This window comes from Typopeltis vanoorti, chromosome 6, assembly GCF_054136105.1.
Source record: "Typopeltis vanoorti isolate ZY-2024b chromosome 6, IOZ_Tvanoo_1.0, whole genome shotgun sequence".
Lineage (NCBI taxonomy): Eukaryota > Metazoa > Arthropoda > Arachnida > Uropygi > Thelyphonidae > Typopeltis > Typopeltis vanoorti.
The window spans coordinates 132,988,386-133,015,000 of record NC_143554.1 but is presented as its reverse complement, the minus strand read 5'-3'; the positions used below and the strand labels follow the sequence as shown (position 1 = coordinate 133,015,000).

Here is a 26,615-nt window from a genome sequence, read left to right as displayed (position 1 = left end):
CTCTGCAAAGATCCAGTTTTGATGGTCCTGACACCAGACAAGGTGCAATGCCTGACAACGAGCTGTCAACAGTGGTACACGATTGGGACGTTGGCTCCCATAGCCCATGGTATGCCATATTGTTCACTTGCTGATGCTGCTTGGACCTCGGACATTGAAACTGAATGTGATTTGTATTGCAGTTGTTCTCTATGAGCCAGGACAATCTATATTGACTCCGCTCATCAATGGTGTGTGGTCGGCCACCACTTGCTTGTTGGGATCTGGTACATCTGTTGATGGTATACTCGTAGTAGACCCTTGATATGGTTAAAAACCCTAGGTCTCGAGAACCCTAGGGTTTTTACCACTTGGGCAATAGAATGACCCATCTGTCTTACACCAATAATATGTCCACAATCCAAGTTGCTAAGATCACCACATTTAACCATGTTAGTCAATTGCAACACTGTTGGGAAGCCTCAGTATCTGCCTCTTTACTGTCTGCGTTTGGTTTGGGTATGCTTCACTCTGTACAAGGGATGCAAAATGTCAGCTTTCCATCACTCCTATCTCTAATGTTTTGTCCACTGAGTGTAGATAAAAAAGGATTAATGGACTCGGGAATTTTTAGTAGTGTATTTTATAAGGAAGTGATCTGAGTTCTTTGTAACTGATGTGCATAATTTTGGGTTTATCCATTTAAGCGGAAATTCAAAGGACGAGGAAACCCAAAATTATTCTCATCATTTAAAAATAACTGAAATACTTTCCTTTTGAAATGCACACACACACACTGCTAAAAATCCTCAGGCCATAAACCACCTGCTGAATCTGGAAAGTTCAGGGTACAGTTACAACATCAGCAGTGGAGATAGTTTGAGACCTTAATGTATAGAAATGGGTGAACATAAGAAACTAATTGCAATCAAAATCAGTTAGATCTCAATTATTGTCCAAATTGCTAAGGCTTATAATGCTGAGTAAATGATATTTGAAGAAATTTTATTATTGTTTTCTTGTTTAATCCTTTACCTAGGTATAAGCAAAATGCTTGCACGTGACTATTTTCATGAAGATAGACAATTTGTATATACAATTTGTTGACTTCACATCAGTTGCTCAGTATCCAATAATGCAAAACCATTAATGAGAAGATCCACCACTATCCAGACAAGTTTCATTGTTTATTGAGGATTTCATTAGTTTAATATTCTTAGGATTCCAAAAACTTATGATTAACCTAAAAAAAAAGCTACTTTCATACACAGCTAAAAAAAAATAAGCTGTGTAAAAGTCTAGTGGTATTTCTTAATTCTCTTAGTATGCACTACTTACAAGACATAGGCAGTGCACATATCTTTTAAGTGGTGCATTTCAAGGCAACTTCAGTGCTGACAATTGTCCTCTTATAAGCTCTGGTAAATTTCAAAACTTAACTTTCTTTCTCTGCTTGGCTCTAAAATATGGATGGGTCCATAATGTCCTTTATTTGAATAAAAATATAATTTCTTGTCAAATATAATTTTCCATGGAGAATGATGAATGAATGAATTTTTCCATGGTGAATGAGTAGAATGGACTGCCAGAATTAGTTGTCAGTGCCCTAACAGTGAACAAGTTTAAGGAAAGGTATGATAGGTTTGCATGTATAAAAGTTAGTATGGGTCTTCTATGATGAGTCTCCAGGCTTTATGGAGATACTGTCAGTGGCATATTTAGGTATAGGCCCAGGCATAGAGCGGCTAATTTTGAGGGGTGGCGGAAATTTCTGGGCTCTCATTTTTGTAATTCTATTTATATTACGAATTTACGATATAAATAGGTTATGCATGTAAATCAACATGTTCATTAAATATGGGGGGAGGGCAGGATATACCTAAATACGCCACTGGATACTATATAATAATAATAATTTACTAACCATTTTACTTCTGCAGTTATCTGATCCAGAGTACTTTAATAATAAGGCAATAGATTTTTAATACTTGTTTATGGAAAATGTGACTTCTGCATTGATTCAATCTTGGTATCATCTTGGATCTGGCTCTCACTGATACGACCTTAATCAAGGTTGAAAATGGTCTGAGTAGTGGCCCTTCCCAGAATTTTGCATTATGGGATACTGTAGCAATTGATGTGAATTCAACCACTTCTGTATACAAGTAACCTAGTTGTAAAGCTACTTCATGTGCAAACTTTGTTTGCTTATAAAGTTTCTTGTCAAATATAATTTACTTTGTAACCAAATGAAAAAAAATTGGGTAAAAAAATAACACCTATCTCTAATCTACTGCACTTGTCAGGGTTTTTCATCTGCCTTATATCTCTATGTGAGACCAGCCAATTAGTGTTCAATTAAAAAATCACTATAAAGGTTCCTCAGATCCTTGATGAGATTTAAACCCAAAGGACAAATGTTGGGATTTAGACTGCACTACCAATTGTTGAGTACATCTTACTAGAATGATAACTGCTCTGATCCTTCTAAGAAGAGGTAAAATTGGGGGGCCACACCTTCAGAAATTGTATAAGGGAGATGAGTTTTTTGTATAGAGGATGAAGCATATGTGCAATGCATTGCTAGGGATGGTGTCTTTGAATAGAGCGGAAATCAAGACGATATTACAATATAGTCTTGATTTCCACTTTATTCAAAGCCATAATGGAATCCTGATGAGTGCTGGTGTTTTTTGCACATTGTCCATTCAAAGCCTTTATGTTGAATCAAATGAATCTGCTTTGTCACTTCAACAGAAACAGTTGTCTCTTACTATGCTTGAAAACAGTCTCTTTCAGAACATCCTATGTGTACTACTATTTTTTCCTGGGAAGCTCAAGATGTAATATTGAACTTCCCAAACTAGTGGAAATCAATATTACAATATCGATTTCCACTAAATTTTACAGTATTACATTTCTATTTGATTTCAACTAGAAATTATTACAATATTACATCCCATTTACCCTTTGGGATGCATATGAAAGAGATTATGCAAGCTATTGTCACTAATGTTGACAACATTACTTCATGGCAGGTTTGCACTTCATCATGCACCATCTCATGCCATGTAAGGAGGCCTCATACTCCATCATTCATCTGCCTACAGTCATTTAATGTGCAGAGAGCAGAGCGCTCTGATTTCTTACCAGTCTATACTGACAGTTCGTCTATTTTTTTCCCTGATCTTATATCCAGTCAGATATCAGATGATCGCAATCTGGTGATTAAGTCATCTAGGGCTTTTCTTTCCTTTATGATACAACTTAGTGGTGGTTTTGCATATTTAATCCACATCCGATCCTACACTGCCATCTACAGAATTTGATAATTATTTGAGGGCATTATCTGTAATTGCTAATGAAACTCAGAGCTCATTTTACAATTTCTTAGGATCCATTTACACTTTATTAGGTGAGAACAAAAGGAACAAATCTCATTAGTTTCTTTCAACATTGAGAAGAGTGGACTTCCCAGCATGGTATTTTTAAGAATCATAGATTTATGCTGGAAGAATTCTTAATTTATCTGTACATCAAAATTTAAGTTCTGAGAATTATCTGAAAGGCTCCACCAAAAGCTATGATGAAAGTTCATCATAGATTTTACAGATTCCTTTATCAGAAGTATAAGCTTTCAATTCAAATTCATGGGAATCTTGTGAATTATTTTTACATCAATAAGGTGGTGAGTTGCATTAATGGTTCTATATTCTCTGATGAGGGAGTACGATCTTGTTAAAATTGGTCAGTTTATTTTATATAATTTAGTTATAAATGTTCTTTTCATAAATTAATGAGGAATAGTTTTACAGAACAGATTCCTGTTTTTTTCTTCCCTCTTAAAATTCAAGTTTTTTATTTTATGAAAGTAAATTTACTGTATTCAAACTGTTTTGTTATAAGTGATTTACTAACATTGTTTTCTTCTTGTTAGGTACTGTAAATGATAACAAAATGGAGCTGGAAAAGTGGAGGACTGGTTGTCATTGTAGGAAGAAGCATTCGAATAAAACACATAACTGTATTTCCAGGTCTCATATCTGTAGATAATTTTCAGAATGAAATGTTCCATAAATACATGATTATTGTCAGGAACTTCATTAATTTAATATTCTCCTATTCATCAGGGGAACAAAATGTCAGATGCCATAAAGAAATATTTCTGTCCACGATTGTTGGACTATATTGTGATAGTGGGTGCTCGCCAACAAAGCAGAAACCATGTGGTCCAGACACCAGAGCTATTGCGGAGGTATCCTCCTGAGGATCACAAGGACTTTTACCTTCCTCCTGATGTAGTATTTTTTTGCCAACCTGAAGGATGTGTTAGTGTTGGACCAAAAAGAATAAGTCTCAGGGAGTCAAACTCTTTTGTTTTTGCTCTCACAGAGAAAGATACTAGCAGAGTTCGCTATGGTATCTGTGTGAACTTCTATAGACCAATTGACAAAAGGCCTTCAACAAAGGAAAAAGCTTATGAGAGGTCACTAAAAAAGGCTGGCAGCAAATTGAGGGACACAGATGTACCCTTTTCACAGGACAGTAAAAGTTCTGATTCTGCATTTAGTGAGCAGGCTTCCAGAACACTTTATCCTAATGACTCTGATCAGGATTCCAAATCACCTTCACCAAGGGGTCACAGACGTCAACGGGTGAAAAACCATTCTTTAACATCTTTATGCATTATTAGTCACCATCCATTTTTTTCAACTTTTCGTGAATGCCTTTTTGTACTTAGAAAACTGATTGATGCTTCTAACGAACGCACATCAGCAAGAAGAGTTGGAGGTTCTAGACAAAGCAACAGGTATGGATAGCCTTAGGTTTACTATTATTAGTATTATTATTATTGGATCTTCATGGAGTCAAGAAGACTCATTGTGGAAGGTCTCACTGTCACACGTCTCATCATAAATGCTTTTGTTGTCTCTGTACTTGCTACTCTTTCAAGCAATGTGTTTCAATCATTCACCATGCAAAAAAACCTACTCAGATTCCAGAGATGGCCTCTTGTTCTTTCTCTGTCTTCTCCATTCTGTGAAAATCATTTTTACATTAATCTGGTAAAAAAAAAACCTTTACCAACTTATGTCTCAATCACATCTCAGTGCTAATCCACTAGACTCTGCATGTTACATCTCCTCGATCTGTCTTTATACTTAACTTTTGAGAATGATCAAATTTGTGTACAGTTATCCATATTGTACACAAATTTCAAGGCCTTATACAATGGGACCATAATTGCTGCATTGTCAGTGTTCTCCTCATCTTTTCCATAATTAGTTGGGCTCTGCTCACAATTTTATTCATCTGTTCCCCTGAGTTTTAGGCTCTTATCCACTATCATCCTCAGATCCCTTATCCCCTTCGCCTCCTCTAAGATATCCGATAAATTATGTACTTTGCTTCCAGAAATTTAAAACTTGCAATTTGAAACATTAACTCCACTCATTTGCCCATTGACACAGTCTATTCAAGTCAAGTTTTCAACTACATCTATAAAATTTTGATTTTTTTTAAATGTGAATTTGATGAAAAAATCATCTTGAGAAATCATCTTAATTTTTTGTGTTAAACAGAAAAAAAATTAAGAATTTTCTGTTATGGTTCTATTGGAGATATTAATCTAGTGCAACAACAGGTTAACCCTAGGAATTACAATTTCTGTTGTGTAGTGAAGTAAACTTAATACCGCAAAAATGTTCTTGAAGCTAATTTTATGCTTTTGGGGAATTGGGATGCTTAGAAGAAAATCAACTCAATCCAATTAACTCAGTTAACTAGTTAACTCAGTGCTGAATCTATTAAAAAGTAATAAAAAAAATATCGGGAGAAATGAATGATTAGGCTGTGATCGCTGTGGTTCAACAAAAAAACAGATGCATACTGAGTGGCCACTTTATTAGGAACACCTCCCTATTTTCCTGAGTGGGAAGATATTTCCTAATAAAGTGGCCACTCAGTGTATATATAACTCAATTTTCTTTCTCCAACTTGTATAGGCTAATTTGTATAAATCTTTAGATTTGTCATTTAGCATGAACTAGTTATAAATCTATTATTTGGTCCTGTCAGTGTTTCCATAATTCCATTGATGGTACTTATCTTCAGTTCTGTCAAGTTTAAGGTCCAAGTAGTGAACTTTCTACTGTTCACCCTAGTTTTCTGATATAAAAGTGGCAAGGGGGGGGGTGATGGGGATCACATACCACACAGTAGATATTACACTAGATAGTGATATATGAGTGTGTCGTATCATCATACCATATATGCAATTTCAGCCAATATAGCGTATAGTTTGGTTATTTTACTCTCAAATTATTTATCCATTATTGTTTGTTCAGCATCCAAGTGGATACTAATTATGAGATATATCATGACAAGCTGAGAACTTCGCCATTAGACAGTTCTTCTCCACAATCCTTACAGACCATGTGGAGTTCTCTTCTCGGTTATCTAGCTTCAACCCTTGAGTGATCTTCAGACTATTGTTGCCAGACAAATTATCAAAGGAATTCTTAGTGGTGCAAAATATAAAATTTCAATGATATAAAAGTGTCCAGTAAAAAAATGCATCAACCTTACACAGAGCAGCCTTACACATCTTATACTTACTTTGCAAATTAGTAACTAGAATTGACGGATCTATGAGAAAGATAGTTTGATGATAAATCAGATGTTAAGGCAAGGTTGTGTGTTATCTTCACTATTATTTATTTATAATATATATGGTCAATATTACTAACCTCCTTATCAACCATGATCTGTGTATGCCTTGACCAAAATATGGTATGAAGTGTATGATAGAGTTGATAATATAGATGTGAAGCTATATTATTCATTCCCTTCATAATGAGGTATGATAATAATTCTTTACACTCAGAAGAACACTTAACTAGATTGACTCACTTGACTTACTTTCATAGCTTCTTCTTAGAGCCATTAAATGCCATGTTGGACAGATGTGCAAAACTAAACTTATTCATTTATATATCTGTAGTCCTTTTTATCATATATTTTGTTAGCATCAACATCAAAACAAAATGAGAGAAACTTCCATACTGGAATGTTTTTTTTAATAAAAAAAAAAAAGAAAGAAACTGTGAAGAGCAAGTGTTTGAAAGGTTACTGAACATAAATATTGTATTGGCTTGAATAAGAAATGTTGAAATCATTATATTAATTTGGATAATTACACATAGTTTATAATTCACTTTTTTGTTCTTAATGATATTACTTTGTTGAAGATTATTTTTATGAAACAATTAGGTTATAAGCAAGTCATATATATCCAGGTCTTTAAGAATCCATTGTTTATCCTAAATCAAGTTTTGCTTCTTTATTAGTAATCCTGGTTAGAAATTATTTCACCCAATATATATATATATATATTTTTGCATTTATGTTTTTTCTTTACAAGAAACATAAAATAAATCTTTATACCATGAAATTTATAAATGACAGTACAAGATAGGTATAATTCTAAAATTGTTATCTGCAGTACCTTTTTCTTTACCATCCCCTTTCCCAGAATTGCCTATTACAAATTAACTAAGCAGTTACAAAACAAATTGCATACCTAAATAATGTGGGGTAAGGCTCAAACATCTTCAGAAATTAATTCCAAGGGCACCATTTCTCTGCCTTACATACATGCAATATCAAGACAGACAGCACATCTTCTGAGAACAGTTAATGATCGAACTACCTTTAAACCTGTCCACATCTGTGACAGGTTTCATACATTTGTCAAGTATTCTGATCTTTACTGCCTTTCCTGACAATGCTGTCAGCTAATTAGATAGTGAAACATTTAAATTTCATTTACATTTATGAGCATTAGCTTATATTATTTATTTTTTGTTACTCTAGTCCTTTTAGTTATCACATCAAATTATATATCTTCTAATCTCTGCATGACTTACAACTAATGCAATAATACATAGGGATCACATAATGGTCAAAGCTATATAATTGGGAGGAGACCACCACATAACCTTTTAAGGAATGTGGAGAACTGATCAGAGCTTCTGAGCCCCCCCCCCCCTGCTGTTTTCATCAAGGGGAAACCAGAGTGAACAGCAACAATTCAGCTATTTGAACATACTCAAACTCAACATCAGCAGAATTCAAGATGGGCACCATAAGCTAAAGAAATATCAGTGGAAAAGAAGTGGAAATGACAGAATTAGAGAGGTATCTTGTTGACATACTTTATTACTGAAACAAGAAGACAAAAATGGGTGGGATTCTTCTAAATAACAACTGCAAGGTGTTATAAGTTAAGGGGATAAAAATCCCTTATTGTTTTTCAGCCAGTAAGCGAAACTACGATCTGTAACGTTTCTTTGCCGACGAATTGTCAGCGTAGCGTAAGTGACCACTTGGTAGTGCCACACCACGGCAACTCGTTGCAAAGGTGGAGCAAGATCCCTCACTGTTCTTGATATTTTCTCATAATGTAAAACACGCAGCTCTTAAGAGATGTAGTACTGTTTTACATTATGAGGAGAGGTCACTACCCAGACCGGTTTCAACCTTTTTTGAGGTCTCCCCTTAACTTATATCAACCTTGCCAGAAAAAAAAAATAGCCGTTTGGCTTTTCATGCAAGGTGTTATGTTCAGGCAACAACAATCACAGAAAAGGAGTATCTATAATATTCAACACTAAACATAAAGATAATCTTCTTGAATGGTAATATTTCAAGTGGTGATGCAAGCATACATCAGAGTGGAGAATTGGATAGTAAACACTTAACTGATATATATTCAGTTAAATGTTTATAGGGCCAAAAAGTATAAGGAAAAAAGAAGAGGAGTTTTTCAAGTTAAAGAGAAGATGACATAAAGAAAAGAGACAAGTTGGTTCCTGTTGGAGATCTAAACATCAGAATAGAAAATGAATACCAGACATAAAAATGTGTTGAAAAAATTTGGAGAAAAAAGCAAAGTTAATAATTCTAAGTACCCACCAAATTTCTGTTGAATGGACTAGTTATCACTAATATTATGTTCCAACATAAACATGAGTGTAAATTTACATAAAGAGAAGAAATAAGAAAAGTTTCATTGACTATGTTATTGTGGGGAATGATATCATCATGTAGGTTTAGGACACAAGAACACACAGGGTATTTGAAACAGGAAGTGATCACCTTTCAATTTTGAGCAGAATAAAACTGAATATCACATTGAAGAGAAAAATGTGTCAGAAAGTTTTAGAAAGAATCAGTTAAGCAGCTCTGAGGTAAATTAAATTCTAGTATACAAATATTATTGGAGTCTCAAACCCATAATCAAACCTTTGAGACTAAATGCTGATTCTAAATTTAGTGAACATTCTGCCAGAGAGGCATGTGGTGAAGTTGCCTGCAAGGATAGAAAAATATAACTTCATGGTAGACTAAGGAAGTTAGATGCAATCATTGAAAAGAAGAAAGAACATCAAATGCTCCTAGCAAGTAAGTCAGCAAGTGCTTTGAAAGAATCAGAAAAAAAAATGTAAGAATGTAAAGCTGTATATAAAAAAGTAGCAGTGAAAGTCCTGGATAGTTGGTAAGCGGCAAATTGTTCTGCAGATGTTGAAGCTTAGATATTTTAGATGTCTGGAATAATTACTTTGAAATGTTGCTAAACAATTCAAGAATTGACAGAACAGTAGTAGAAAATAATCAAGAGGAATGCAATCAGAAATACTGTACTTTCCCCCATTTCATTTTTTGTTTTTTTTCTACAGAATCCATCAAAAACCTGAAATGTGGAAAGACAGCTTGGATAGATGATATCTAACCAGAAATATTTTCTGGTTATATGTCATCATTTCTCAAATATTTTCCCTTGCTTGTTAGACTTAATGGCCTGTCACAGCCAAGTAACTTTGCTTAGTTGTATATGCTCTTCTGTCAGATTTTTCCTGTCATATGGAATGAAGAACTAGTTTCCAAGAGGGGAACCCATACTGCTTCCATCTGAGACCTGCTGACTCACCATCAGGTGAAAAGCCTATTGAGCCATGGATGCTTATGGTTAAATATGGAGCTATAAAAGTTTTACAGTGATTGCACTGCATAATTCAGAAGATCCGGTCAGAAGGCCAAATTCCAAATGATTTGAGCAGCACTCTCATAATCTATAAAAATGGGAATAAAACAATATGAGAATAACATAGGAATTTCTCTACTGAATGTTCCAGGTAAGATTTATGCACGCATACTTGCGAAGAATAACAACATAATGATGCTAACCGACTCTAAGAGTTATGAAGAGATAAAAAGGAGTTCACAAGACAGGATGTTATGGTGTGCTGCTATAACTAACCAATCTTTGGATTGATGCACCAGAGAAGAAGAGACGAAGAAAATTCTGCAAGAGAAACTTGAAGAGAAAAAAAAATGCTCAGGTCAGGAAATGCAGATGCTATTAAAATCAAATTTTCACTTTAACACTAATAGTTGAGAACATGGGAATATAACAAGGATCTGTATGTAAGTTTTGTAGATTTGAACAAGGCATATGTCCTAGTACAGAAAAGCTGTTAACATTAGCATTACAATTGTATGGTGTAAATGTTATATTATATTGAGCAATGCATAGTGCATATTTCAGTTGTTAAAATTGAAGGAGATACTAGAAGAGGAATTGATGTAAAATTAGGTATATAACAAGGGTGCATCCTTGTCTTGTAATTCATCATCTGTATGGATCACATTTTGAAAGAAAGTTGCAGTGAACCTGCTATCAAAATTGGTGATGTTATCAATTTTTATTTTAATTTCATTATTTTATTCTATTTTTCTCCTAAATAAATCCATTACAAACATGCATGATTTCTTAAATAAATTGAATAGCTGCTGTAACAAATATGTCATGAAAATCAGAAATAAAAAGACCAACTATGAAAATAGAAATAGTGGTGCTTAAGGGTCAAAGCTGTATAACTGAGAGGAGACCTCCACATAGCCTTTAAAGGAATGCGGAGAACCGACCAGAGCTTCTGACCTAATGTCCAATCCTCACCTTCTCGTGGTGCACCCTGTTGGGTATCTACTTGAACGAACGAGGATGGGCTGGCAATTTGGGATTTAGCTGACCAAATTGTATTCTTATTGGTTAAACCAAAATGAAAAATGATGGTACGACATGACAAAATTTCATGCCGGCTGAGGCGTCGCCTGGTTAAACAAGGCCCCCATTGTTTTCGCCAGGGAACCAGGGCGAACAGCGAAAAGTCAGCTACTGGAACAAATCTGAAAACAAACCCCAACTCAACATCACCAGAGTTAAAGATCAGTACTATCAATGTAAGAAGCCTGAATGGCAAAGAAATGGAGCTAGCTGAGGAATTAGATAAGTACCAGATTGACATAATAGGGGTGACAAACAAAAAAGACCAAAACTGGTGAGATCTTTCTGAGCAATAAATACAAAATGTTATATTCAGGAAATGACAATCAAGGAAAAGAAGGAGTAGCCATAGTATTCAACACAAAATACGAGGCTAATCTTGAATGGCAGTCAGTCTCAAGTAGAGTAATGTGGGCAAATATGAGAATGGGGAACTGGACAATGAGACTTATTTGTGCCTATGGTCCCACAGAAGGTTCTACTAAGGTAGAAATGGAGGAATTTTTTGACGCTTTAGAAAAAGCAACTGACACAATGAAAAAGGAAAAGTTGGTCCTTGTTGGGGATCTAAACAGCAGAGTAAGAAATGATTGTGAGACATACAAAAATATTTTGGGAAAATTTGGAGAAAAGAGCAAAGCTAATAATAATGGCAAATATCTGTTGGACTTCTGCTCAGGACATGGACTGGTTATTACTAACACCATGTTCCAACATAAAAATGTGCACAAATTCACATGGAGAGAAGAGGCAAGGAATAAGAAAAGTCTCATTGAATATGTTATTGTTGATAGTGATGTTTTCTCCCTGGTGCAGGACACCAGAGTGTACAGAGGATTTGAAATTGGAAGCAATCAATATTTAGTCTTGAGCAGGATAAAATTGAATTTCATATTGAAAAGAATGACATGTAAGAAAGTTTTAAAACGAATAAAAGTTGAACAGCTCTCAGATGTGAACTGTAGACTAAAATACAGAAAGATTATTGAAGAAAAAATGAAAGAGTTTGAGAACAGGAATCAAACCTTGGAGATTCAGTGGCAAACTCTGAAGAAAACATTGATTGATTCTGCCAGAGAGGCATGCGGCGAGGTTGTCTGCAAGGATAAAAAAATCAGAACTCCCTGGTGGACACAGGAAGTTAAAGAGGCAGTGAAGGAAAAGAAGAAAGCATATCAAAAGTTCCTGTCAAATAAGTCAGCTTGTGCTCTAAGAGAATACAGAGACAAATGCAAGAATACTAAACACTGTGTAAAACTAGCTAAACAAAAGTCATGGGAGGACTTTGGCAAGAATATAGGAAATAAATATCAAGAAGGTGGCAAAATATTCTGGAGGTTGTTGAAGAAGCTTAGGAATGGAGGAAAAAGTGCTGTAAAAGGAGTTAGAGATGATAAAGGTGACATGAAAACGGGAGAAAAAGATATCCTTGAAGTATGGAGTAATTACTTTGAAAAACTGCTAAATGAAACAAGCAGTGATGACAGCACAGTGGTAAAAAACACTGACCAGGCATGCAGTCAGGAATCCATATCCATACTTGAAGTAGAAAAAGCCATCAAAGGCTTGAAATGTGGAAAGGCAGCAGGAGTAGATAATATTCGACCAGAAATGCTGAAATATGGTGGTATAAGAGTTTACAGTGTCTGCACTGCATAGTTCAGAAAGCCTGGACAGAGGGACGAATTCCCGATGATTGGAGTAGAGCTCTCATAGTACCCATATATAAAAAAGGGAAATAAAATTGAATGTGAGAATTACAGAGGTATTTCCCTACTGAGTGTTCCTGGAAAGATCTATGCAAGTATACTTGAGAAACGGTTGAGAAGAATTGTGGAAGAAAAGCTTGGTGAAGAACAAGCTGGATTCAGGCCAAATAGAGGCTGTCAGGATCAGATCTTCACTTTACGACAAATAGTCGAGAAAGCATGGGAATATAACAGAGATCTGTATTTAAGTTTTGTCGATTTGGAAAAGGCATATGACAAGGTGCCAAGAGAGAAGCTATTCAATACCGTACAGTTATATGATATCAATGGGGCATTATATCAAGCAATATTTAGTCTTTATTTGAGTTGTAAGTCAGCAGTTAGAATTGAAGGAAGTACAGGAAGATGGTTTAATGTTAAATCTGGTGTGAGACAAGGATGTACATTATCCCCTCTCTTATTCATCATCTATATAGATCACATCATGAAGGAAAGTGGTATTAAACGTGAATCAAAATCGGAGATGTTAATATCAGCTCTTTGCTTTATGCGGATGATATTATACTTCTAAATAAATCCGCTACAAGTCTGCAGGATTCTCTGACTAAATTGAGTAGATGTTGTAATAGATATGGTATGAAAGTCAGCAATAAAAAAACAAAGACAATGAAAATAGGTAGAATCATTGAAAATGTCAACTGTATTGTGAATGGAGAACCTGTGGAACAAGTGAAATATTTCAGCTGCTTAGGCACGATTTTTAGTGAAGATGGTAAATTAAATATAGAAATAGACAACAGAATCAGCAAAGCTGGTACGGTAGGAAGTCAATTGAATAAATTCATATGGAATAAGAGAGAAATTAGTCAGAACACTAAATTAGCTGTATACAAGACAGTGTTCAAACCAGTTTTAACTTATGGATCTGAGAGCTGGGTCAGAAGTAAAACACTTGACCAAAGACTAGAGACCACAGATATGAGAGTCCTGAGAAAGATTATAGGCGTGAACAGATGGCATCAGTGGCAGTATCATATTAAAAATGAGGATATTAGGAAAGAACTTGACATTGTCAACATCCAGGAATGCGTTAGCAGAGCTAATCTCAGGTGGTATGGTCACTTAAATAGAATGGGCAAAGAAAGATTTGCAAAACAAGTGTTCTCTGCCAGTTTGGCAGCAAAACGACCCAGGGGAAGACCAAGATATAGGTGGATTGATACGGTACAAAGTGCCTTAGATGATAGAAATATAAGATCTGATAATGTTGGAGTCTTGACAAGTAATAGACTGATTTGGAGGAAAATTGTAGATAGGAAGTTAGTAATGATGTAATTTTTTTCATGTAGTACTATCATATCCTGTACACCCCTTGAGGGTACATGGCAGGAATTTGATGATGATGACTATGAAAATAGGCAGGAACACTATCTGCATCCTGATTGGAGAACTTCTATAGGTTCTTCTATAGAACAGGAAAAAACATTTCAGCCATTTAATCACAATTTTTAGTGAAGATGTCAGTTTTATTTTATTTGTATGTATGAGAAGGACCTGCTTGTCTGTTGTGGACAGTAACCAGGAGGCAATTTTATTAACAGGAAAGATTGTGGGAACCAAACTGTATCTTTTAAGGATCTTTGAAACTGATTTAGCGAGTCCCTGAATCATGAAATTGATTCTCTGGAATTGGGACCCATACAAAAGTCATAGTTCCTAGGGACTGGTCTTCTTTGATTGTAATGTGACTTGTCTATTTGTATATATTTGCACTCCAGATGAACTTAATATGGAGATCGAAATGTGAGGTAATCATCTTGTTTATATTAAAGTTATTCTATCACATTAGTTATCTCTGTAGTTTATCGTTATGAATTTTTAATGTGTACCCCAAAAGTGGAATTCATTTATAAAATTCTTATGAACAAACAAAATAATGTACAGCAAAAAGTTAGACTTCTGAAAGAATTTCAAATAAAAATACCATGTACAGTTTACTTTAAGCAAGTGGTCTCCGAGGTTAACTCAAGTTACAATTATTCGTTACTTGCCCTACCATTAAGCAGCCAAATAGGTTAATAGCAAGATGAAAGGCAGAAAACTACTAATGCGTTTATTCTTGAAAAATCATAAGGCAGTGTCTGTTTAATCCATTTTGGCTAGTAAGGAGGAGGTTAAAGAAACTGATGAAACTAATAGATATTAAATGTAGTTTGTCTACATTTTGGAAAAAACTATAAATAGGTGGTAGGCGTTAGATGAATTTCATGTCCGTAGTTGGTAGATGAATTTTACTGCCTATTGTAAAGCTACTATCTTGCTCATTATATGCCTGAAATCACTTGAAAAGGTTCCATGCTTGGTCTCTAGATCAGAGTTTTCAAATTATCTAATCCTTAGTCTACCTATGATACTAATACTTTTGTAGGCTGGTGGATTGAGTTTTTTCTTTTCTTTTTTTTTCCACTATTGAGTCAATTCAGAATTGATCCATACCTTTTGGTTATTATTATTATTATTATTACGGGCAACTCCAGGGAGTCATTAGACTCATTGAGGGAGCCCCAAATCATATTCATCACAACTATTCGACATTCATACAGTATCTATCATACCTCCCTTAAACTCATTCACTGTCACAGCATCCACCACAGACTCTGGGAGCGCATTTCACTCATTCACCACTCTAAAAGTAAAGAACCCAGCTCTAACACCTTTACTAACCACACTTTTGTCCAGTTTCCATGGATGTCCCCTAGTCCTCCCACAACCAGCCCTGTTCTCAAAAATATCTTCTGAATTAATTTTATAGAAACCCTTCAGTAATTTGAATGTCTCAATCATATCTCCCCTCCTCCGCCTATCAACCAATTTTTGCAACCCACAAATCCTCAACCTGTTCTCATAAGGTTCATTCCACAGACCTGCTATCATCTTGGTCACGTGCCTCTGGATCCTCTCCACCTCCTCCCCATCAAGAAGAAACCTAAGTGACCAAATCTGGGTACAGTAGTCGAGATGGGGTCTTATCAAGGCTCGATACAGAGGAACAATAACCTGCTTGTCAACGTATTCTTCATCATCATCCAAGTGATTTGATGAGCTGATTTAGCCACTTTTGCAATGTGCCCCCTAAACTTCAACTCCTTATCCACCAACACTCCTAAATCTCATGCCTCATCAATTTTCTGGAGTACGTTTCCACCAATGTAGTAAACTGCTGCTAATCTTTTCACCCCAAAATGTATAACGTTACATTTTGCCACATTAAATTGACATCCATTCTCCTTGGCCCAGACCTCCAATCTATCCAAATCATCTTGCAAAATTTTAACGTCATCTGCATTCACTATTGCCCTACCCAACTTTGCATCATCCGCAAACAAATGAACTGTTCCTCTCAGATCCTTTCCTATATCATTAATGAACAAATTAAACAGCCGTGGTCCAAGAACAGATCCTTGTGGCACACCACTAGTCACAGGCCGTCTTGTGGACTCTACTCCTGAATAAACCACTCTCTGATATATCTCCGTCAACCACCCTCCTATCCATCTCGCCAACCCTATATCCATCACCATATGTTGCAATTTACTGATTAGAATTCCATGTGGTATCCTGTCAGAGGCATTAGCAAGGTCCAGTAGAATCACTGTAAACCCATTACCCTTATCCAGTTCAGCCGTCACTGTGCTATAATACGTGAGCAAGTTACTGAGGCATGACCTACCCTTCACAAAACCATGCTGTCCCCGATACAGTATCCCATTTTCTTCTATCCACTCTTGTATTTTCCTCTTGACTATTTTCTCCAAGACCTTGATAATGATTCCTGTTATGCTGATTGGCCGGTAATTTTCGACAGCAGTCTTGGAACCACCTTTATGCAGCGGAACTATTTTCCCCTCTTTCCACCCCCTTGGGACTGACCCAGACCCGAGGCTCAAATCAAACAAAATGGTCAAGGGCACTGACAATTCTTTAGCCGCTTCACGTACGACACGAGCTGGTATACCATCCAATCCCACAGATGTATTGACATTGAAGTTCTGTAATAGACTAGTTACCTCTGCTTCATTCATCACAATTCCAGTATAAGCTGTTGGTTCTTCCCTTCCTGCAATGTCACCACCTGGATGATATACTCTTGCAAAGTGCACACTCAGTAATTCCACTATATCGACTGATTCGGTTACCTCCTTACCCTCAGCATTTTTTAAGATCATTCTACCATGAACATTTTTCCTTTTACTTGCAACATATTGAAAAAACTGTTTGGGATTCTCTTTAGTCTGCATGGCTAATTTTCTTTCGTAATCTGCTTTTGCTTTTCTTACCACCCTTGTTACCATCCTGGCCTGAGCTTTATACTGTTCCTGGGCCTGCTGGTCACCTTTCTCCTTAAATTGCCTCCACAATTTTTTTTTTTTTTTTGCAGCTCAAGCTTAATAGCGTTATTCATCCATTTAACCCCTACTTGATTTATTATTCGGACTCTTGGTATATAGTCAACCATTGCCTCCTGCAAACACTTCTTAACCACCTCCCATGCACTATCAACATCCAGCCCTTGCAGTTTTACATGCCATGGCACTGAGCCAAGCACACACCTAAGCTTGTGATACTTACCAGCCTGGTAATTCCACACGTACCCTGTCTTAATTGTAAATTCGACTCCTTTAGCCACCTCCCAAGTCATGACCTTATGGTCACTCTCACCAATTGGCGGCAACATGGTCATGTTCGTTACAGCCACATTCTCAGTTGCAGTTACTAGGTGAAGCACTCTCTTCCCAATGGTATTTTTCACTACATGCTGCTGCAGATAGTTGTCCCTTAATAACCGCATAAAATCCAATTCCTTTCTCCCATGCCAGTCAATTTTACCATAATTGAAATCACCCATAATAATTACCCTCCTTCAACTCATTTCTTCTATTTGCTTATGCATACTATCTCCACCATCTATTCCATCACCCGGTCTATAGCAGCACCCAATTGTATATTTTGTTCTGCTAGATTCTATCTCACACCAAACAGCCTCAAATGTGCTCTTTTCTCTATCCTGCAGTTCATCTTCTATACTCCTTGGCTGCAACCTCATCAGCTATCATCAATAACACTCCCCCCCTTTTTATTCACCCTGTCACTCTTGAACACGCTATACCCATCGCATTCAATCCCACTAGCTTTATCATCTTCTGTCAGCCATGTTTCACTAATACCAACAACCTGTGGCCTGGAAGTGCCAACCAAGGCCAGAAACTCTTCCTTCTTGTTCTCAATACTCCTGGCATTAGTGTACATGAATTGCAGAATCCCATTTGTCCCATCCCTACTTTGATGCCTTATACTAACTATCCCATTCTGATTTGTTGTCCTTCGTACTCGCTCGGGCATATACTCATTCATACACTCAACTGCCTCCCTAAAGTCTGCATATCTGCTCCCCCCCCTCCCTCTCTTAATAAATCTAGTTTCCCTGAGTCTGTACATCCACTTCCACATCATTCATCACCACTTTTTCAAGCCTCCGTACACAAACTCCATTTAAATGTAACCCATCCATCTTATATAAGTCCTTTCGCCCATCGAACTCATTCCACACATCCACAAATTCCATACCATTCTCCATGCATAACCCACGCATAAAGACATTGGCAATAATGGCCCTCCTAAACACTTCACTGTCATACTGCGGTAAAATATTCATCATTCTAACTCTCTCACTCTTCTCTTTTGCAACCTCAAGTAATTCCCTGACATCCTCTATCATTTCCATTTTGTCCTCTTTCAAATCATTTGTTCCTGCCACGATTATCATCTCTTTCACCCTCTGTTTTTGCACTCGAATAGATTCGCTGACGTCCTTTATGTTCGCACCCGGCTGGCACAACTTCGTCAAACTCTCAACTATCACACCTCTTAATAGCGAATCCCCATACAGCACTCGCTCCTTCATTTTATTGACGTTTATGAACATTCTATTATTTGTCGTCACAGACTTTCGCCGGTAATTAGTCGGTACGTTCAGCACACATTTTTCCATACGCTCCAGTTGCCTTTTTGCTCGGTGTATCGCTCCTTTCAAATGCCAATTTCACTACTCGCAGTTTCACTTATTGAATGGAGAGCTGAAATGCTAAAAGAATTCCCATCCCGATGTATTCGTAAAAGCACAATCAGACATCTTAGTTGAATATGTTTAATTTAAAAATAAGTTTTTATTAAAAATAAAGCTTAATGCTATAAACAATTTTTTGTACAGTAATAATAGCAATTATAACAATATCCTGAGGATAGATAATGATACTAGCATTTATGTATTCAAGATAGCAAGTAATTTTATATAAACTTGGTTTTTTCCCCAATTTCCCTATTTCCCAAGTGAGTAAACAGACAAGTAAGTCAAGTTTGCACCTGCATGTAGTGAAAGTCTGGGCAACTCATGGTAATCTACCTTTACCACGAGTTGCCTAGAGTGGCACTACCATGAGTTGCCCAGACTTGCGCTACAAGCAGGCACAAACTTGACTTACTTGTCTGTTTGCTCACTTGGGAAATAGGATTAAAAACCAAGTTTATATAAAATTACTTGGTATTGTGAATACATAATATACCCAAATTAAAAAAAAAACTTTCTACATCTGATACTAGCATTTGTTAGGTTCAATGTTTGCTGGCCTGGTTGGCCAAGTGGTTAGCATATCCACTCTCCAGCCAAAAGGCTGCGGGTCGGAATCCTGCTGTGGGCATGGATGTTTGTGATTGTCTGTGAAAATACTAGTGGTAGTGGTCTGTGGGAGATGGCGTTGGTGTAGATGATGAATGTTGGTGGATTTGTGTGGTGGAGATGGAGAGTTGTAGAGTAGGTGCCCCTCCCTCGATGAGTCTTAGGACTCCCTGGAGGTGTTATGTAATAAAAATAATAATGAATGCAGGATGAGTAATTATTCTAAAGAGCCGTCAACCAGCTATGGAGACATGGACTGGATGGAGGAAAGGACAATGCCACGAAGGGAAGAAATGTTTGCAGCTTCTAAACAATAATTACCTGAAGTATCATAGGATGGATGGGACCCAAGTTCGAGAGGTGGTGGATCTGGTATTGAATAATATACGGTATGTACATAACCAAGGTAGCCAAGAAGCAAAGTTATGAAATATGGAATTTTCAGTTAAGAAGGGATATATTTGCAGATATAGAGTTTGTGATTATAGTAATCTCAGTAGATAGCTTGGAGCCATAATATAAGAAACTGCAATTTAAAGATAACAGTAGCACATGAGAAATGGTTTAAGGGGTGTTTGAGGGAAGCAGTATCAAATTGCATAACCAGGGTAAGGAGGACAAATCAGGTGAGAGTTAAATTAGTGAATAGCATCATTAAACAGGAGCTGCACAAATTGAAAATCTTGAAGTGAATATAAAAAGAAAGATGATTGGCAGGCATACAAGCAGTATAGTAATTGTTTATTACAGTTACATTACCTGAAGTTTTTTAAGTAACTTTGAACACTGACCATTATGCATCATGCAACATAATAGCTAGAATGTGTGATAAGAGAGGACTGGAATATGTGGATGCTTGGAGTGTGTTTGAGGACAGAGTAAGGAATTGTATGCAAGAGACCACATACATTTGAATGAGGAAGGACGTAGGCATCTGGAGAGATTGCTGTTCTGAAAAAAGGCAGTGTGTCTCAGGGAGGATGGTAGCAGGGGTGGCCTTTTGTGGGAATGGGTACTTGGGAGAAGGGGGACGACATCAGGTAACACTGAGCTCAGCATAGTCTAGAGGAGATAATGCTGGGTATAGAAATAATGGCATTTATATGCTATATACTAATTCCAGGAGTATCCAGAATAAGGGAGAGGAATTGGTGGCGCAGATAGCATCAGCCTGGCTAAAAATTATTGGGATCACTGAGACGTGGTTGACAGAAGAGGATATAATAACAGGAATAGAAGTCACTGGGTACAGCATTTTTTGGCAGGATAGGAAGGGAAAGCATGGTGGTGGAGTACTGCTTATGATAAGTGACGACCTATGTCCTCTAAGAGTGGAGACTTTGGAAGGCAGTGACACTAATGATTTTGAAAGCATATGGTGTGGGGTAGAGGTGGACAAGACAAGATATTTAGTGGGGTGTTGCTACAGACCCAGGGGTACAGAGGGTTGGGACCAGAAAATGTTTAGACAGTTGAGTTTGGCAAGTGCAAGAAGAATGATTGTTATGGGAGATTTTAACTGCAGTAGTATAAACTGGGGAGAGGAAGATGCATGTAGCAATAAGGGAATGGAATTTCTAGAATTCTTGAAGGACAAATGTCTTAGGCAACATGTAATAGAGGTTAAAGAGTTTTGGATTTGGTTATAGAATCAGAAGAGTTGATAATAACTGAGATGACATCTCTCCCCCCAGTTGGAGAGAGTGACCATATGGTTTTGACTTGGAAAATGAATAGACATGCAGGAGTCTCAAAGAGACGGGAACATATGTGGAATTATAAGGCAGGTGATTATAATAGTCTAAGACGTCAACTTGGGGAAGTTTCATGGAGGGAGGAATTGGAAGGCCAGGATATCATTAATGCGTGGGAAATTATGAAAGAATATTTGTTAGCAGCAATGGTAAGTTGTATACCACGAGTGAAGAAGAGGACACGATTTGGAGTAAAGTGGATGACAAACAATATTAAACAGGAATTGAATGCGAAAAAGGGGCTGTGGAAGAGATATAAGAGGACAGGAGAAGAGAAGATGCATGAAGAGTATAAGTCACAGGCCAGAAGAGTGACTAGTATGGTAAGGAAGATGAAACTGGAATATGAGAGGAGATTAGCCCTAAGATCCGAAGAAAATCCTAGAGAATTTTTTAGATATGTAGCCAGTAGGAGGAGAAATGACTGTGGAAGAATGATATTGTGGGATAAAAATGGGAATAGAGCGACTGGTGCAGAGGACATAGTAGAATTGTTCAATGACCACTTTATTGGAGTATTTCATTCTGGAGGAGTCAGTTTTAATGCTAGAGGGATAGGACAGGTTCAAGGTTTAGAGGTACAGGAGGAGAGTGTGTTTTAAATATTGAGTACTCTGGATGTCAGTAAAGCTGTGGGACTGGATGGTATTTCACCACGAGTTTAGAGAGAATGTGCTAGGAACTGACCTGGCTTTTCAATGAAAGTCTGGCTACAGGAAAGGTGCCCATGGAATGGAAGGAAGGTAAGATAGTGCCATTGCATAAGGGTGGTAGCAGAGTGGAAGTGTCTAATTATAGACCAGTTTGTGTGTCATCAGTAGTTAGTAAGATCTTGGAGAAAGTAGTGAAGGACCATATACAGCATTGGGCAGATGAGGATAATGTTATCTGTGAGAGTCAACATGGATTTGTGAAGGGGATGCTCTTGTTTTAGCAATATGCTAGCCTTTTATGATAAAGTTACAAGAGCATTAGATGAGGGAAAGGCATATACTGCCATTTTCTTAGACTTAGCGAAGGCATTTGACAGGGTGCCACATGATAAGCTGATATTTAAGTTGCAGCACATGGGTCTGGATGTCAGATTGGTCAACTGGATTCAGGATTGACTGTCCGATAGGTATCAGCGAGTTGTGTATGGTAGGGCAGTTTCAAGGAAGCAGAGGGTTACAAGTCAGGTCTCCCACAGGGCTCAGTGCTGGGACCTATATTATTTAACCTTTATATCAATGACATTGTCAGTGGATTGCAGGGGGATGTTCAGTTGTTTGCAGATGATGCAAAGCTGGAAAGGATTATTAGTAATAGTGCAGATACGGCAGCCCTGCAAGAGGAGTTGAATAAGCTAGATAGATGGACAAATGAATGAGGGTGTCAGTTTAATGCAGCAAAATGTAAGGTCTTGAGGTTTGGGAAACGTCGATGGGACACTGCATACTCTGTGGGAGGAGTTATACTGGAGGAAGTAGGGTAGACAAGAGATCTGGGATTGATGATTGATAGAAAGAAACATAAAATTTAGGGGACATATTGTGAAGGTAACACAGAAGATTGCTGCAATAATGAGAAGGACACTGACCTGAAGAGATAAAAGAGTTATCATTCCGTTGTATAAGATCCTGATCAGACCACAATTGGACTATTGTTCTCAGATTTGGCCCCCAGGATTTGAAGGGGATAAATTAACTGAGGAAAGGATACAAAGATGGTTTCAGGACTGTATAATGATAGTTATGAGGATCGGCTGAGGAAATGTGGACTGCAGAGTTTGGTGGTTTGGGAAACCACCAAAGGAAACTGTGAGCAAGAGGGTGAGAAGTGGTTTCTTTGCATGGAGGTTGGTTGAACCATGGAATGCATTGCCAGATGGAGTGGTGAGAGCGAGAACGGTCAATGAGTTCAAGGAGTGGTATGATATGCTAAGAAACACAAAGTAAATTTGAAGAAAAAAGAACAGCATGGGTAAGAGAGAACCAAAAAAGAAAAAAAAAAAGGGAGGATGTTAATGTAGGATGATGGAAAAATATTAACATAACAATATTTTTCCATAGAGAATGAAAGAAACAGAGAATGAAATATGTATGTAGAAGATGAAATTGCACATTTAAAGAAGCAGTTAACTATCATGAATAAGTGAGAGAAAGTTGGTGTCAAAGGATAATTGAAGGGTACTGTTTGTATAAGGCCTATTTTCCAGCACTATGATGAATTTTTTAGGTTTTTTTTCCATAGAAGGAATGACTATACCAGATTTAGTGCATGTTGTTATTATGGACATAATGGCTTTTGCCACCAAGGAGCCCAAGGACTCATTATAGGCCTCCTTAAATAACAGAACTAGTTCTATTAACCCATTCCAGTTATTCACCACTCTCCTAGAAAAAAAAAAATTGTCCTCATACCCTTGTTAACCACTGTTATTATCTTCATAGTTCCACAGAGTCAGACTCATTGTGGAAGAGTCCTGTGTCTCACACACACACACACACACACACACACACACACACACCTCATCATAAATAGATTAACGCTTAGATTCACATGCTCTGCAGTCACTATATTCTCAGGCATTGCATTCTAATTATTCAATTTCCATGCCAAAAAATTCACTCACTACTCACACCCTGAGCAATAGAATGCTCCTGGCATTCTATTACAAACCTATTAACTTATACCACATGGAAAACTATTACAAAATTTGCAGCAAATGGGTATGGATATGAAGCTAGTAGTATGGATAGGTGCACAGACACCATATAGTAGTATATGGTGGAGTGCAATCTAGGTAAATGAGAGTAACTAGTGGAGTAACTCAGGGTTCTGTACTAGAGCTGCTACTCTTTAATTTATATATATCAATGATATAGGGCAAGGATTTATAAGGGGATATTCTGTTGTTTGCTAATGATGCAAAACTGGGGAAAGCAATAGTTGATAAAGGTGATGTAGATATCCTGCATTCATCGTATAAGTGAAGGATATCTACATCACCATCTGTCTCCATAATGCCTTCTTCCTCCAGATTGTATGCTTAATCTCTTCATTCATCCATTTCTCACCTACCTTATTTAACTTCCTTACACTCGGAAAACATTTAGACATTGCTTTTGCTAGATAGTTTTGGATTGGAACTCCAGTAGCATTTATCTGCTTCTCACTTAACTCCTCATTCTATGCTATAACTGCAAGCCTTAATTGTTTTTTTTTAATCACCAGGCTTATAGTTCTACATACAGTACTTGGAAAAAAGTCAACTGGGAAAGGTGCATCATGCCATTTAATTAGTCACATGTTTGTAGCTAGTTTGTAGGTATAAATTGGAGGAATATGATACTCTGTAGTCAGTGCAAGTGTGTCGGGCTGAAATGGCTGTGAGAAGGGAATTGATGGAGTTCAAAATAGGCATCGTGATAGGATGTCATATTGCAGGCCTATCTGTTCGGCAAGTTGATGACAAAATTGGGTCATCCCAAGTCAACAATTAATGATATTATACTGAGATGGAAGCAAAGGGAGTCAACTGCAAGTTGGCCTATATGGACAACCCATCACATTCACTGAACATGACCATAGGGTGCTATGAAGGATAACTTGTAAAAATCGCATTTGTTGGCCAACGCATTGAATGTGGAATTCCAGGCATTGACTGGAACACAAATCTGCACAAAAGCATTCATAACTGAGGCTCATAACATGGATTTCCATGGTAGAACTGCATGCAAGCCCTGCATTACCCGAACCAACATGCAGTGCCATCTTCAGTGGTGCAAAGAGTATGTACAGTGAGATGTGGAACTACATCATGTTACACCCTCTATCAAGCAGATGGATGGGTGTTGTGAATGTCTTAAAAGGGTGTGTAACCCCAGGTATTAAATTTGGAAGTGGTGGTGGCATGTGAGGTCCTGTACAACAGTACAGGACCTCACATGCCTACAGGAAAAGTGGAAAGTATGTCCCGTAGGATTGCTACAGTCCTTTCAGTGAAAGGAGGTTCTACATATTATTAAGGTAGGCGCCATCCTCACACTATGGTATCCATTGACTTCTTTTTCAAGCAGTGTATATCCTTTCCTCACAGAAGTGCTCATATAGCTGGCAACCACTTGGATAATCACTTCCTGGTCACTCTTAGTGACCATAGGTAGATTGACGATTTGACACCTTATTTATAATGACAACCTGTGATAAGATGATTAAATCCAAGATCCTCCAATCTTGTGTGCTTTCTGTTATATACTGGCTAGTTGTCCATATGCCTTATGACACAGGAATGTTGATCCTTCTCATTTTCTCCTGTGCTGTCATGTATTGGAAAGTTGTTTGAGCATTTGCTCTATTTCATTTCTGTTAAAAACCTTTAGTAACTTGTATTTCTCTCATATTCCTTGTTTTCTGCTCATCAGCTTAAACATGTGCCCCACAAACCTTTGGATTGTTCTCACAAGGACCACCGCACCATTCAGTCACCATTTTGATCACCTGCCTCTGGATTTTCTCCAATGGTTTCACCTCATCAAGAAACCCAGGTGACCTAACCTGTGTACTACAATCCACATGGGCCATATATTAAAGCCTTATATATAGCGAGAGTTAATAGCGTCCATAACTCCTCTTGTCACTGTGTTTCTTAATCTGAGTGCTTTTTCTTTTATCTTCTTTTGCAGTATGCTCTCTAACCTTCAATTCCTTGTTCACAATCACTGCCAAATACCTAGCCTTGATAATTCCATCAGTGTAATACCTTCCTTCCTTCCTTCCTGATTTATGCTTATGTATAGTGCCACACTTCACCATTGAGGTATTTTAAACCAGATATGACAAAACAGGGTAGTTAATCCTTATTCTCCAAGTAAGTGTTCCTATGTCTGTATATTATGCATATTCTTCTGGCCAGTTTGACTGTTTTGAGGGAGAAAAAAACCCTTCACCTCCGTGTGAGACCATCTAACTCACCATTTGATTGAAAATACCCGATAAAGGTTCCTGACGTCATACACGGGATTCGAACCTGAGTCTTTCTAACCAAATGGCTCGTCTAAACCAACTGAGACTCCAGTGTAATACACAGCTTGCAATTATTTCTTCCTAAAGTGAAATATCATATACTTTGTGATATCGTACTTGCATTCCTTTTGTTTGTTCTGCATTCTATTTAAGCATGCAACCAGCCATATGGATCAAATATATCAAAAATACATATCAGTTTTACTATAATATCCAAAGGTAATATCGATTTCAATGGACACTGCACATCCATATAATCATAGATTACATCGGTCTACAGGGTCTCTGCATCACTTTATTAACTG

The 26,615-nt window shown here is 37.2% G+C and overlaps 1 protein-coding gene across 7 annotated transcripts in view; it reads left to right on the top strand.

Moving 5' to 3' along the window:
- Rab3-GEF (Rab3 GDP-GTP exchange factor) overlaps positions 1-26,615 on the top strand; it is a 1,186,669-nt gene that overhangs the window by 71,837 nt on the left and 1,088,217 nt on the right. For all 7 annotated transcript variants that reach the window (XM_090394443.1, XM_090394448.1, XM_090394444.1 and 4 more), the window contains exon 2: positions 3,917-4,789. In XM_090394443.1, coding sequence (XP_090250569.1) covers positions 4,119-4,789 — 671 coding nt within the window. In that variant the 5' untranslated portion in view covers positions 3,917-4,118. The remainder of the gene's footprint in view (positions 1-3,916; positions 4,790-26,615) is intronic.